The sequence below is a fragment of the Thunnus maccoyii genome, chromosome 9, assembly GCF_910596095.1.
Source record: "Thunnus maccoyii chromosome 9, fThuMac1.1, whole genome shotgun sequence".
Classification (NCBI taxonomy): domain Eukaryota; kingdom Metazoa; phylum Chordata; class Actinopteri; order Scombriformes; family Scombridae; genus Thunnus; species Thunnus maccoyii.
The window spans coordinates 1,434,618-1,448,512 of record NC_056541.1 but is presented as its reverse complement, the minus strand read 5'-3'; the positions used below and the strand labels follow the sequence as shown (position 1 = coordinate 1,448,512).

The window sequence follows — 13,895 nt, the reverse complement described above, 5'->3', positions numbered from 1 at the left end:
GTAGTACCTGATGGGCTGGTGCTGGGACTCCTGCAGGCTCTTGGCTTGCTGTAGTATTAGTATTAGTATTAGTTTTAGTATTAGTATTAGTATTAGTATTAGTATTGTAGTATTGTGTGTAGTACCTGTTGGGCTGGTGCTGGGACTCCTGCAGGCTCTTGGCTTGCTGCAGGTCGCAGGGGAAGCCGTGCAGGATCCAGCCTCTGCAGCTGCAGTCCACTTGGCTCAGACGTTCCTGCAGAACCTGCAGCACCAGGGAGTCTGGAACTACACCAGCAGGTTCAATAATCAATAACCAATCATCAATCCTCAGCCGGTTCTGTTCAGTCAGTTCATTGTGGCTTGGGCGGGGGTCGGGGGGCTGTTAGCCTCGTCAGCAAACATGATTCCACTGATTTACTCGCAGTGAGTTAAACAGGTTAGAGACGTGGAACAAAGACAGCGCTGGTGTCTGATCGGTGCTCAACTCAAATTACGATGTGGACAAAAACTCATCGTGTCTATAAAATCACATGATCTCCAGCATGAGTGTGATCAGTGAGATACGAGCTGTTCCTCTCAGAACCACAGATGAGATGTTACATGAATCTACAGCAGCGTGGACATGTCTGCTCTGTTCTTCCAGCTGCTGATTATTAAACACAGCTGCTGTGATCACACACACACACACACACACACACACACACAGTTATTACCTGTGTAGATCCACAGCAGACAGACTGTTTTAAGTGGAAATAGTCCTGTTTGATTCCTGTCTGTATCCCAGCAGCCTCTGGGGTTTTTAACTCATAAACTACAAACACACTCTCCTCTGCGTCTCTGTCATTCTTCTCTCCTTCACAGATTTATATACTGTCTTCATGTAAATCATGTGACAGGAATCTTTGTGTGTGTGTGTGTGTGTGTGTGTGTGCGTTACCTGGGCGTCCATCATCCAGGTACGGGTGAATCTCTTCTCCCAGAACTGAACCATCAGCTGCTACAGACCTCAGTAGCTGACCACAACACACTGACAGACAGACAGACAGACAGACAGACAGACAGACAGACAGACAGACAGACAGACAGACAGACAGACAGGAAGGCCATCAGTCTGTATGAGTCCAACTTACATGTTGTAGCAGAGTTGAAACGGTTTGTATGTTCAGAGTTTTCAACATGCAGTGAAAATCTGTTTGCTGTTAGCTGCATTACTGCTGTGTCAGAGTTGAACTGAACATGTTAACACTTGATCAGTCACCAAATCTGACAGATTACACTAATTCTGACAATAAAATGAACAAATCTTTTGTACTGATTCATTTTCATGTTCAGTGTGTCTACACTGATACGTACTGCTCCACTCTGAGCCCAACACTAACAAAAGCTCTCACATTCTCCCATCTACTCACCTTTTATACGTTGATAGTGATAAAAATGGAGGCAATACAATCTAAATCTAAAAACTCACGCAGTGCTGAGTTCAGCTTTAAGCAGTGCAGGCAGTTGAACGACTGACACCACCTGCGCTCTGTTGTAAAGTTTATGTTTTTTAGAATATAACCTTTCTTTTAATGGCATTTTTGGAGAATATTTTCAACACATATCTGCTTCTACAGGATCTCCTGGACAGATTAAATCCTCTACAATCACAGTGTTTATATGCTTGAAGGAGGCTTTTTTACTTCAGACTACAACCTGGGTTCATCTGCATGAACAGTTAGAGGAAAGCGGCAGCACAGTTCCAGTGTGTGTTTGTGCATGTACCATCCACCATCTTGTATTTCTCTGACAGCAGTCTGGCTTGAAGACTCTTCCCCGACCCTGGTGGACCCAAGAGGAGGATTCTGGGAGTTCTGGAGCGATAACGAGTCCGGACGAACGCCAGTACTGACACAATATACACACAGAAGTGAAGCTTTAATATAAATCAGTGAATCGTCTGCATATTGAGTAACAAAGTGTGAGGCTGATTTCTTAAATATGAAAGTTTTTCATTTAAAAGTTTTCTTTTAATATTCTTGTCAACCTCCTGGACTGAATTATTTCAGAATATGAATCAGATTTGTTTGTAAAGTACCAAATAAAAGGAATTCATTGTGGTCCAGATGTCGACAGAAAGTGCAATAAACATGAACAATAAACAATAAACAATAAACATAAACATAAACATAAACATAAACATAAACATAACAGAGTAAGTCTACAGCCTCAACTATGGTTGCCATGATAAATGAACTGATCACAAACTGGTCCAGAATCAGAAAGTGAACAGATTTAAACTGCTGAATGTTTTATTATCAGGTTTCTATAAAGTGAAATCTGACAGAACATGAAGCTCTGTGATTGGATGTTTGTTAGTGAAATGCATCTTGGGAGTTGTAGTTGACTTCTCCTCTTCAGTTTTTATGTCCGCAGTCTTGTAGCTTTGACTTTTTAGTAAAGAATCAGATATTTTCAAACACAGGTGTTCATGTTTTGTTCTGATGATTCAACCAGGAGAGTTTCATGTTGATCTGTGAGTCTCTAACATCATCTGTGAGAACATGAAGCAGAGTGTTACTGCAGGGAATCAGGATTTAATTTTGGTCCATCTGAAAGAACTCGTCACACTTCACTGTTCTGTAGGAGGAGATGGACAAAAATCCTGACCGCAAAGAGGAAACCTAAAGAGCCGCAGAGGACCTGAACATGAACCCTGAGGGACACCAAAATATCAAACTACAGTAAATCAGCGTGTGATTGGTTGTTTTTGCGTGAATGTGTGTGTGTACCTTGTTGGTAGATGTCGGTTGGTGGTTGGTCGCCACTGATCTCCTTCAGGACGTGTTTGTAGGCGGAGCTTAACCCTGTGACCTCACAGCGATAACGCTGCAGCTCAGCCAATCGCTGCCTCTCTGACAGACCCTGCCTCTTCTCCAGACGCTCAGCCACAGTGTTGTCCGCGGGCCAGATGAAGGTCTGATGGTACACGTCTACAGACAGGAAGTGATGTCACAAGTAGTAATAGTATACTGTTAATCTTGAGCTTGATGGTTCATACGTAACTTTGGAAACAGCGAATAAATCTCGGCTCAAGGTCCACTTACTCTGTTATTCTGAAGTGTTAGACTGTATCATCAGCAGAATGAGTAAGTGGACCTTGAGTCGAGTTTTTTTTGTCAACTTTAGTGTTAAAGCTTTTACTGTTTGTAGTTATTTAACCTGTTTGTCTGCAACCTTCAACGTTACTGTCTTGATTTTTCATCAGATGTCCTGACAGGACAGACTAACCCTAACCCTGTCTGAACAATAAACTCACCTCCTGTCAGCGGGTCGACCAGCTTCCCCTGACTCCTCTCCAACAACACGTCATCAGGAGCATCCAACATCACTGACACACATACACACAGTATTTTTCAGTAACATAAATGCAGCGTATCTCTACATGAACTGTGAGCTTTGGTTTTATTTTGTTCTCACCAACATGTTCGGGTATAACTCCGACCTGCTGCAGACTCAGAGCCTGCAGACGAGTCTGAGGGATTCCCTCCAACACCCAGCCCTGTAACACACGACAGGTCATCAGTAAATGTCCTGATCTCCTACATGCTCTACTAAAACCATGTATGTATTATAAAAATTGGATATCAGACTCAAAGATGGTGATTATTCAATCAAATGAAAATTGCTTTCCTCGCACATGAGCCAAAATGTTTCCAGCTTCTGTGCTGTGCAGCCCAGTGAATATCTGCAGTAGTGTTTCTTCTGCTGGCCCACAGACTTTACATCAGGATGACGTCACAGATTTTAAAATTGCTTTTCTAGGCTTGAGAAAAGTTTTACAAACATAAAACGTTAATGGATTAAAAATTCATGATACAAAGAGTCATATTTTTTACAGACATCTCATTTATTATGTTAGTCTATGGGGGAAAAGCATTTTGGGCCACTGGGCATTTTTCACTGCAATACCGCGAGTGGCCACTAAGAGCAATTGGCAGCAAGGCTGAACAGCGGCGCAGTGTCCAGTTCTCTTAATACATCCATGATTAGGACCTTAAAGCCTCCTATATGATTACATGACCTCCTCAGGGGTTCCTGTGGGAAGGTGCCGCATCGCCAGATGTTGTGTGAATGCAGAGATTCATCCTGTCCGCTGTGGCCTCTCTGCTCTGTGTGTGTGACTCAACCCTGCCCTCAGTCAACAGACACACAGACCTGCTGCTCTTTAGAGGTTGCTCTCCTCAGAGCGGAGCAGACGAGAGAGATGGAGACCAAGATGTAACCTCGTCACACCCTGTGCTGTTATTGGCTGGAGGCTACACACCAACTGCCCAAAGGTTGACACCCAGAAATGTCCCAAACACGGCAAAATAATAAGAAAATAAGAAAATACAGGTAGAGGGCAGAGTCTCTGCAGATACATACAGACACACACTGCTAGTGGGTCATAAGTGATGATTGAGAGGGATTACTTTTGTATGAGTCTTTTTTTTAGGAAAATCCTGCATAGTATACCTTTAAGGATCTTCAAACCTTCTCAAGGGATCTCGGAACCCCCCCTGAACTACATCAGGAACTCCTGAAACCTCCTCAGGGCCTCTGGCAGCAGTGCTCCCCAAACTTTCTTAGACAGCGGCAACCTGAGCCACCCAACCCCCAATATAACTTGCATAGCCTATATGTACATAGAAACTTATCGGTTTTAACAATTTCATATTATATTAGGCTATATTATATCAATATGAAGTTCAATAATACAGGCTCATTCTTAATCACTGCTGAGGAAGACCCTGAGAAGTGGCTGAAAGCTTTGGAAAAACCGTGTAAGTGGGTTTTGTATAATTGTCGTGATAATACTGAGAAGTAAAAGTCAGACAGAAAGACAGGTAGACAGACAGGTAGAGAGAGAGAGAGACAGGTAGAGTAATTACTGTGACAGGAGGAGGCGGGGCCCTGATGGGAGCTGTCAATCATCCCTCCTCTCCCCCACACACACCGACAGAGAAGATAAAGACATCACACACATACGGTCCCAGGTGTGTGTGTGATAAGTTTAGCCTGCGGCCATAAACAGCCATTAGCAGATGAAAGTAGCTGGTAATCACACACACACTCACACACACACACACTCACACTCTCACACACACACACACACACACACACTACACTCTGAAGCTAAATGCTAAACGTTGAAGCTAAATGTTGAAGGCTGGATGCTGAAAGAAGCAGCTGTTTGTAGAGTTTAGAGGAAAAGACAAAGCTGAACGCCAGTTTACTGCTGATCACTGAGAGACTGCTCCCCTGATACACAACACACCAAATACACACTGAACACACACTGAACACACACTGAATACACACTCACAGACAGAGCACACACAGTAAGGGGTAGAAGAAGAAGAGATGGAAGACAAAGAGATGACAGATGTTTTCGTGTTGCAACAAACTACATTTTAGCCCCATTTTCTCCTCTAATACAGTTTTAAATACCAGAAGAACGTTTAAGCTCCTGAAGAACCACAACAACCTCCTAACAGATGCCTCGAACCTCCTCTAGGTTCTTTACACAAGGTACAGATGGGTGACAAATGAAGGACCACTAGAACCTCCTAAAGGACACTCCTAAATCATCAAAGAACCTCTACAATCTCCTTGGTGACTGCAAGAACCTCTAAATAAAGGGAAGAGTAAAACCATCTAATGGACACCTAGAACCATCTCATTGACCACTAAAACCTCATGAAGAACAACAACAACCTCCTAACAGATGCCCAGAACCTCCTCCAGATTCTTTACACAATTCAAACACTGTTGACACTGTTATACCAGCAGTGTATTTTTATGCCCTGCTGTCATGTCAGGATCGCTGCTTTTTTGCACAATACTGTACTGTACATGTAACTTATATATAATTTTTGTGGGTTTAATTTTTAAATGTAATATTTAATTATTTTTTTGCGTGAAAGGGTGGACTGGCAAAATTTCATTGTATGGTGTAACAACCCGTGTTTACTGTGATATAATAATAAACTTCTTGAATCTTGAAAGTAAAACCCAGGTCAGTCCTCCTAGAACCTTCTCAATGACTCCCGGAACCTCCTCATTACGTCCTAAATGACACCAATAACCTCCTCAATGACTGCTAGAACATCCTACAGTACCACTAGAGCCTGTAGGATGAATGTAACCTTCTAAAAAACCTCTACAAGTGGAAGTAAAACCCAGTCCAGGCCTAAAGGACACCGAAAACCTCTTCAGTGACCACTAGAACCTCCCAAAGAACCTCTATAACCTCTTCAGTGACCACTAGAACCTCCTAAAGAACCTCTATAACCTCTTCAGTGACCACTAGAACCTCCTAAAGAACCTCTATAACCTCTTCAGTGACCACTAGAACCTCCCAAAGAACCTCTACAACCTCTTCAGTGACCACTAGAACCTCCCAAAGAACCTCTATAACCTCTTCAGTGACCACTAGAACCTCCTAAAGAACCTCTATAACCTCTTCAGTGACCACTAGAACCTCCTAAAGAACCTCTATAACCTCTTCAGTGACCACTAGAACCTCCCAAAGAACCTTTACAACCTCTTCAGTGACCACTAGAACCTCCCAAAGAACCTTTACAACCTCTTCAGTGACCACTAGAACCTCCCAAAGAACCTTTACAACCTCTTCAGTGACCACTAGAACCTCCCAAAGAACCTCTACAACCTCTTCAGTGACCACTAGAACCTCCTAAAGAACTTCTACAACCTCTTCAGTGACCACTAGAACCTCCTAAAGAACCTCTACAACCTCTTCAGTGACCACTAGAACCTCCTAAAGAACCTCTACAACCTCTTCAGTGACCACTAGAACCTCCTAAAGAACCTCTACAACCTCTTCAGTGACCACTAGAACCTCCCAAAAAGAACCTCTACAACCTCTTCAGTGACCACTAGAACCTCCCAAAGAACCTTTACAACCTCTTCAGTGACCACTAGAACCTCCCAAAGAACCTTTACAACCTCTTCAGTGACCACTAGAACCTCCCAAAGAACCTCTACAACCTCTTCAGTGACCACTAGAACCTCCTAAAGAACTTCTACAACCTCTTCAGTGACCACTAGAACCTCCCAAAGAACCTTTACAACCTCTTCAGTGACCACTAGAACCTCCTAAAGAACATCTACAACCTCTTCAGTGACCACTAGAACCTCCTAAAGAACTTCTACAACCTCTTCAGTGACCACTAGAACCTCCTAAAGAACCTCTACAACCTCTTCAGTGACCACTAGAACCTCCTAAAGAACCTCTACAACCTCTTCAGTGACCACTAGAACCTCCCAAAGAACATCTACAACCTCTTCAGTGACCACTAGAACCTCCTAAAGAACTTCTACAACCTCTTCAGTGACCACTAGAACCTCCTAAAGAACCTCTACAACCTCTTCAGTGACCACTAGAACCTCCTAAAGAACCTCTACAACCTCTTCAGTGACCACTAGAACCTCCCAAAGAACCTCTACAACCTCTTCAGTGACCACTAGAACCTCCCAAAGAACCTCTACAACCTCTTCAGTGACCACTAGAACCTCCCAAAGAACCTTTACAACCTCTTCAGTGACCACTAGAACCTCCCAAAGAACCTTTACAACCTCTTCAGTGACCACTAGAACCTCCCAAAGAACCTCTACAACCTCTTCAGTGACCACTAGAACCTCCTAAAGAACTTCTACAACCTCTTCAGTGACCACTAGAACCTCCTAAAGAACCTCTATAACCTCTTCAGTGACCACTAGAACCTCCCAAAGAACCTTTACAACCTCTTCAGTGACCACTAGAACCTCCCAAAGAACTTCTACAACCTCTTCAGTGACCACTAGAACCTCCCAAAGAACCTTTACAACCTCTTCAGTGACCACTAGAACCTCCTAAAGAACCTCTATAACCTCTTCAGTGACCACTAGAACCTCCTAAAGAACCTCTATAACCTCTTCAGTGACCACTAGAACCTCCTAAAGAACCTCTATAACCTCTTCAGTGACCACTAGAACCTCCCAAAGAACCTTTACAACCTCTTCAGTGACCACTAGAACCTCCCAAAGAACTTCTACAACCTCTTCAGTGACCACTAGAACCTCCCAAAGAACCTTTACAACCTCTTCAGTGACCACTAGAACCTCCTAAAGACCCCCTACAACCTCTTCAGTGACCACTAGAACCTCCCAAGCAGTAAGTCTGTCTGTCTGTATGCGTCTGTGTAAATGTGAGAAATAAAGCAGAGCAAACGTTCAATGAGGCAGATAAGTACAGTTTGTGTTGTTGTTGTTGTTGTTGTTGTTGTTGTTGTTGTTGTGTGAGTGTTTGTGACGGCAGCGTCTCTCTTTCATTCTCCTTAAACTGAACAGAAAGCAGCTCTGAGTGTCCTGATGAACGCTGACAGGGAACAGGACGTGATGCTAATGAGGAGCAGCAGAGAGGATGAGCTGCGGTGAAAACAACACGCTGATGTGACAACGGCGCGTGTGTTTGATCAGCTGATCTCTGGGGAAACACGCCGACACGCTGCTCGGCCTGCTGGGAATCGTAGTACGACACAGCGGCGACCAGAGCGCTAATTATTATCATCACAGCGTCACATCAGAGACACACACGCAGACGGAGACATGAATCAGAAATATCACAGGCAGGTAACTGACACTCGTCCATTTCAACCCGACGACGACGACGCGATGATGAAATCTCTTGATGAAGTTTTTCCAGGTGATCCAGAAGAGAAGCTGGACTGGATCCACTAGACCAGTAAACCCAGTCAGAACTGCATGATGGACCCCGTCAACCCACCACAGCTCATTTTAACACCTGATCTTGATTCAGTCTCTTTCTTCCTATGAAAATGTTTATTAGTTTTAGTCAATTTTGAGATTTTTTTAGTTTCAGTTGACACATTTTTGTTGCATTTTTAATTTTTATGTGGTCAGAGCTGTCGTGGTCTTTAAACTTCTTTTAAACTGAACCTGAAACTCAGCCCCCCCCCCACCACCACCACAGCTGATCATCATCATCTCAATCACAATAAATCCCAAAATAAATCAGCAAATTGTGAAAAATATAATTAGCCACCAACACATAAAACGGCTCTAACAGGAGCATTTTGAGGCTGTAGCCGTCCAGTTTTGTTGTGTGCGGTTACCATGGTTACAGGTCAGCGTGTCATGTGAGCCAAACCTACACTGATGGTTCCAGTCTGGTCTGACTGACGTCTGAACGCAGACTCACCCTGTTGAAGCAGTCGACCTCCTTCAGTCTCATTTGGATCAGTCGGACCAGCAGCTCATCAGGAAGCTCCTGAACACACACACACACACACACACACACACACACACACACACACACACACACACACACACCCTGTTTGATCCATTCAGTCCAATAATGATTTATGAGTGAATTATTTTGACTCCCATCGTGTGTGGAGACGATGATGAAGCCAGCGACCTGTGGACTGTATCAGTGTCTGTAGTGTCAGTGATTCTCTGTATGAGGCTCATCATCAGTAGTAATTACAGACAGTTTCTCTCCCGTCCGGAGCGACATCCTTGTATTTTTTCCCCTCACCTTCAGCTCTGCCCCCCCCCCCCACCCCCCCTTTCCCCCGGGGAGGCTTTACAGACCAGATCCTGTCATTTCCTGGTAGTGAACATGAGTTCAGTTGTTTCCCTCCCAACCTCCTCCTGTGATGTTCAGGTGTTTACAGACAAATAAAGCTGCTTTAATCTGGTTCACATCAGCTGTAAACATGTGTTGTTCTGTTTGTAGCTGCTGGTTGGAGGTCAGAGGTCACCTGTGTGTTTATTCATCACAGAGAGTACAGTCTGTGCGTGTGTGCGTGTATGTGTGTGAGTGTGTGTGTGTGTGTGTGTGAGTGTGTGAGTATGTGTGTGTGTGAGTGAGTGTGTGAGTGTGAGTGTGTGTGTGTGTGTGTGTGTGTGTGTGTGTGTGTGTGTGTGTGAGTGTGTGTGTGTGTGTGTGTGTGTGTGTGTGTGTGAGTGTGTGTGTGTGTGTGTGTGTGTGTGTGTGTGTGTGTACCTGCTCTGTGAGTGTGTATTGGCGTGCTTGTGCGCTCAGCTCTGATTGGTTCTGCAGTAAACTGTCCAGAGTCACATGGACGGCTCTCAGCTCTGCGCTCAGCTTTTTGGCCTGATGGACAACAACAACCACAGAAGAAGAAGTGATGAATCGCACTGATTATACATATCGTATTTACAGTAAATACTACAGTAATACTCATACTGTTGATCACAGTTTAATGTTTTTTAGTCAACAATAAGAGAAGTCGACTGTACATCTAAAAGAAACATAAAACCTCCTGAATGACCACAGTTCACTCAGAGATCCACCGTGTCCAGTCTGCTGTCTGCTGAGTGGCTGAACTTAGCAGGAAGTCTGACGTCAGGTTTTGTGACTCTGAGCTCAGTTTTAATCAGCTGTTCCAAATGCAAATTTTCATTTGATGCTCAAAGTTTAGCAACAGTGAACAAACTTTTAATGATTAGATTCTTCTTCGTTGGTGCAGCTCACACTGAGAAATGTGAAGGTAAACAAAGAGACAGAAAATAAAGTGGATTCATCCTTTAACACAACAACAACTCACCACTGTGTGTTTCCCAACAGCAGGAGGACCGAGCAGCACGACCCGGGGACCTGAAACACAGACAGACAGACAGACAGTCAGTCAGGCAGACAGACAGTCAGGCAGACAGTCAGGCAGACAGACAGACAGGCAGACAGACAGACAGTCAGACAGAGAGACAGGCAGACACACAGACAGGCAGACACACAGACAGGCAGACAGACAGTCAGGCAGACAGACAGTCAGACAGACAGACAGGCAGACAGACAGACAGTCAGACAGAGAGACAGGCAGACACACAGACAGGCAGACAGACAGTCAGGCAGACAGACAGTCAGACAGACAGACAGGCAGACAGACAGACAGGCAGACAGTCAGAGAGACAGACAGTCAGGCAGACAGACAGTCAGACAGACAGACAGACAGTCAGGCAGACAGACATTTCTAAGAATATAAATGAATCATGGATGATTTTTGGATGAGTCGTGCAGTAAAGATTCAGACAGCAGGTGACGATTCTAAAAATATGTTTATGTATTTATCATCATCTGCTGAGAGAATCTGGGGTTTAATTCTGGAGCTGAAGACATTTAAAATAAAAAATAAAATAAAACCAGATCAAATGATGAAGCTGAAATCAAAACCATCACATTGTTTTAAATTGAAGTCAGGATTTTGTTCTTCAGCAGCTGCAGACTGAAGAGTCACAGCTCCCTCTACTGGCTGCACTTTGTCATGTCAGATTTAAAGGGACATTTCACTTCATATCACATAAAGACCAAACAGAAGGCAGTGAAGACGTTAAGAAAGAGAGAAACATAGATATACTGTATAGATCATTCAGATCACCTATAAACACTTTTACCTTCAGATGAGGTCAAAAACATGTCGTATAAACTCATTTCTTTCTATCATATCAGATCTTCTCCAGAGGTGTGATGAGGTGAAACTATTCAGCAAAAATCAGAGAAAAGTGTAAAACCAGATTGTGGTGTTGTAGTTTCTCCTCTGTGATCTGCTATCTGTGTCCGACCTCTTTGATTCATCCTGTCCTGTATTATCATGAACAAGCAGCGCGCCTGTGTCATCCGACAGGATGCACTCACCGTCCACGCTGCTCCTCTGCAGCAGGCTGATCAGGTAGGAGATCGGATCTTCAGGCTGATCGATCACCAGACTGGACACCATGTCCTGAAACACACACACACACGTGTTTTACTGTTTTAATGTTTTATTTGAATCCTCCGTTACATTCACACTGTCTGCAGGACTCAAATATCTTCTTGTATATTCTTGTCTTATCATGTCAGCAGCTGTCTGCTAAACCTGCTGATCATAACTCACTAACAGCTTGTGAACGTGTATCAGCATCACTGAACTACAGTTTATCAGAAAAGGCTTCAGCTGTTCAGAAGGAATGAACAGCTGATCTCTGAGGACACTTTTCCTCTTCATCCAGAGTAAAACAACATGTGGTGAGTTGGAGAAGTTACAGAACAAGTCAGGAGAGACGTGAAACCATGTTTGTACAAGATCACATCTGTTGGTGACGCCTGTCTGACAGCAGCAGCAGTACAGACACACACACACACACACACACACACACACACACTGAGGATGAATCGTTCGTTAAAATAGTCTCTGTCAGGTTGGATATTTAATGATAAATAATGTTGTATTTACGTCTTTACATCAAAGAACACTTTACTGTCTTATATTTAAGTGATGAGAATATTAACTGTATAACATAAAGTAAATATACAGACTGTTCTCAGCCCTGAATCATGTCTGCAGGTTTTCCTCTCAGGCTCCATCAACCTCCACCAATAAGCTGTATGTAGCCTGAGAGTCGAAGCCCGGGGCAACAAAAGCTTCCCACAGCTGGGTCCTTTACCTGAACCAGGTGGAGGATGTTGTGTTTGTCGGCGTAGACGGACATCTGAAGAGGAATCCTCAGAGGCTTCACCGTCTCATCCATCAGGAGTCTGATGGACGACACACGGGAGACATTTGTCCTGAGGACCTTGAACGCATCACATCTATAACATCCACCAAACACAGCTGAGAGGAAACCTTTCATTTATAGTTTAACCAGATTTTTCTAGTATTCCTTCATAAAGAGTCTGAAACTGTGTTTGAAACATCAGGCTGCTGCTTGACTCCATTTTTATTATAAAGATACTGAAGTCACTTCTCAGAGAATATGTTTGTTTTAATGAAAATGAGGGAAGTTAAGATTCTACAATTAAAAACATAAGTAGGCTGGATATTTTAAAGGCTGCTATTTGTTAGACTCATCAGTATCCAGTATTTCTTCAGCCCAACAGCGTGAAGAAGAAACAATATTTTAGACCTTCATATTCTGTAGAGAAATAAAACTTTACAGAAAGTATCATCAGGGAAATCAGTGTGTTTTCTTCTTGGTGATAAATATTCTGATGAGGGAAAGTTGTGCAGCTGAAGATATGAATGTGATTATGAACAAATATTAGAGCTGCAATGATTTAACGACTAATTGAAATCAATCGGCAACTACAGTATTTCAATAACTGAATAATTGTTTTAGTCTTTTTTTAAGCAAAAATGTCAAAAATTTGTTGGTTCCAGCTTCTCAGATGTGATTATTTGAGGCTTTTCTGTTTCACACACGACAGTAAACTGAAAATATTATTAGTATTAGTATTAATGTAACCTTACTGGAGTCAGTCTACTCAGAGAATCAGCTTCAAACAGACAGAAATGATGTGAAAGATAACGCTAGCTAGCATGAAGGCTAGCTTCAGTTACCGGAAGTCTGACTGTGTTTATTTGTTGACTTCCTGTTGATTCTTGAAACGGAGGAAACAAACATCATAAATATATTAACACACCTGTGAGTTTGGCTCCGTGCGTCACTTCTTCAGCATAAAACAAATGCAGGTTAGTTTCTGCTGTTAGAGCTGGTTGCTAAGACGCTGTCCTTGTTGTTAGGGAAGACGTCATAAGCGCGCGCGTGTGGTAGTTTACTAGCAACGCCGAGGAGAGCGCTGCGCGTGCGCGGTGTACTGATACTGTCCTGTGTTTACGTCACAGCAGCACAAACGTTTGTTAATGTTTGTTTTTTTAGTTTTATTAATCAAAAATGTTCAACATGGAACCAGCCAATCATCTTACATGTAGATAAATTATATTATAAATATAAATAAATCACATAACAAGCTGTAGCTAAAAACTGTCACAAATGTTTTGTTTCTTATACAAAATGATGTGCAGACGACATTATTGATTGTTATTAACAATCAATAACAAACTGTGACGTCAGTCACAAGCTCTGGT

At 43.1% G+C, this 13,895-nt stretch overlaps 1 protein-coding gene across 1 annotated transcript in view; it reads right to left on the bottom strand.

Annotated features, from left to right (window-relative positions):
• Positions 1 to 13,598, bottom strand: part of ak8 (adenylate kinase 8) — a 16,063-nt gene extending 2,465 nt beyond the window's left edge. Inside the window, exons 1-12 of the mRNA XM_042422230.1 lie at positions 13,451 to 13,598; positions 12,475 to 12,565; positions 11,687 to 11,771; positions 10,602 to 10,651; positions 10,037 to 10,147; positions 9,227 to 9,295; positions 3,442 to 3,523; positions 3,281 to 3,352; positions 2,754 to 2,954; positions 1,747 to 1,869; positions 920 to 1,009; positions 126 to 267 (exon numbers count right to left, since the gene is read on the bottom strand). Coding sequence (XP_042278164.1) covers positions 126 to 267; positions 920 to 1,009; positions 1,747 to 1,869; positions 2,754 to 2,954; positions 3,281 to 3,352; positions 3,442 to 3,523; positions 9,227 to 9,295; positions 10,037 to 10,147; positions 10,602 to 10,651; positions 11,687 to 11,771; positions 12,475 to 12,558 — 1,109 coding nt within the window. The 5' untranslated portion in view covers positions 12,559 to 12,565; positions 13,451 to 13,598. The remainder of the gene's footprint in view (positions 1 to 125; positions 268 to 919; positions 1,010 to 1,746; positions 1,870 to 2,753; positions 2,955 to 3,280; positions 3,353 to 3,441; positions 3,524 to 9,226; positions 9,296 to 10,036; positions 10,148 to 10,601; positions 10,652 to 11,686; positions 11,772 to 12,474; positions 12,566 to 13,450) is intronic.
• Positions 13,599 to 13,895: the final 297 nt, after the last annotated feature.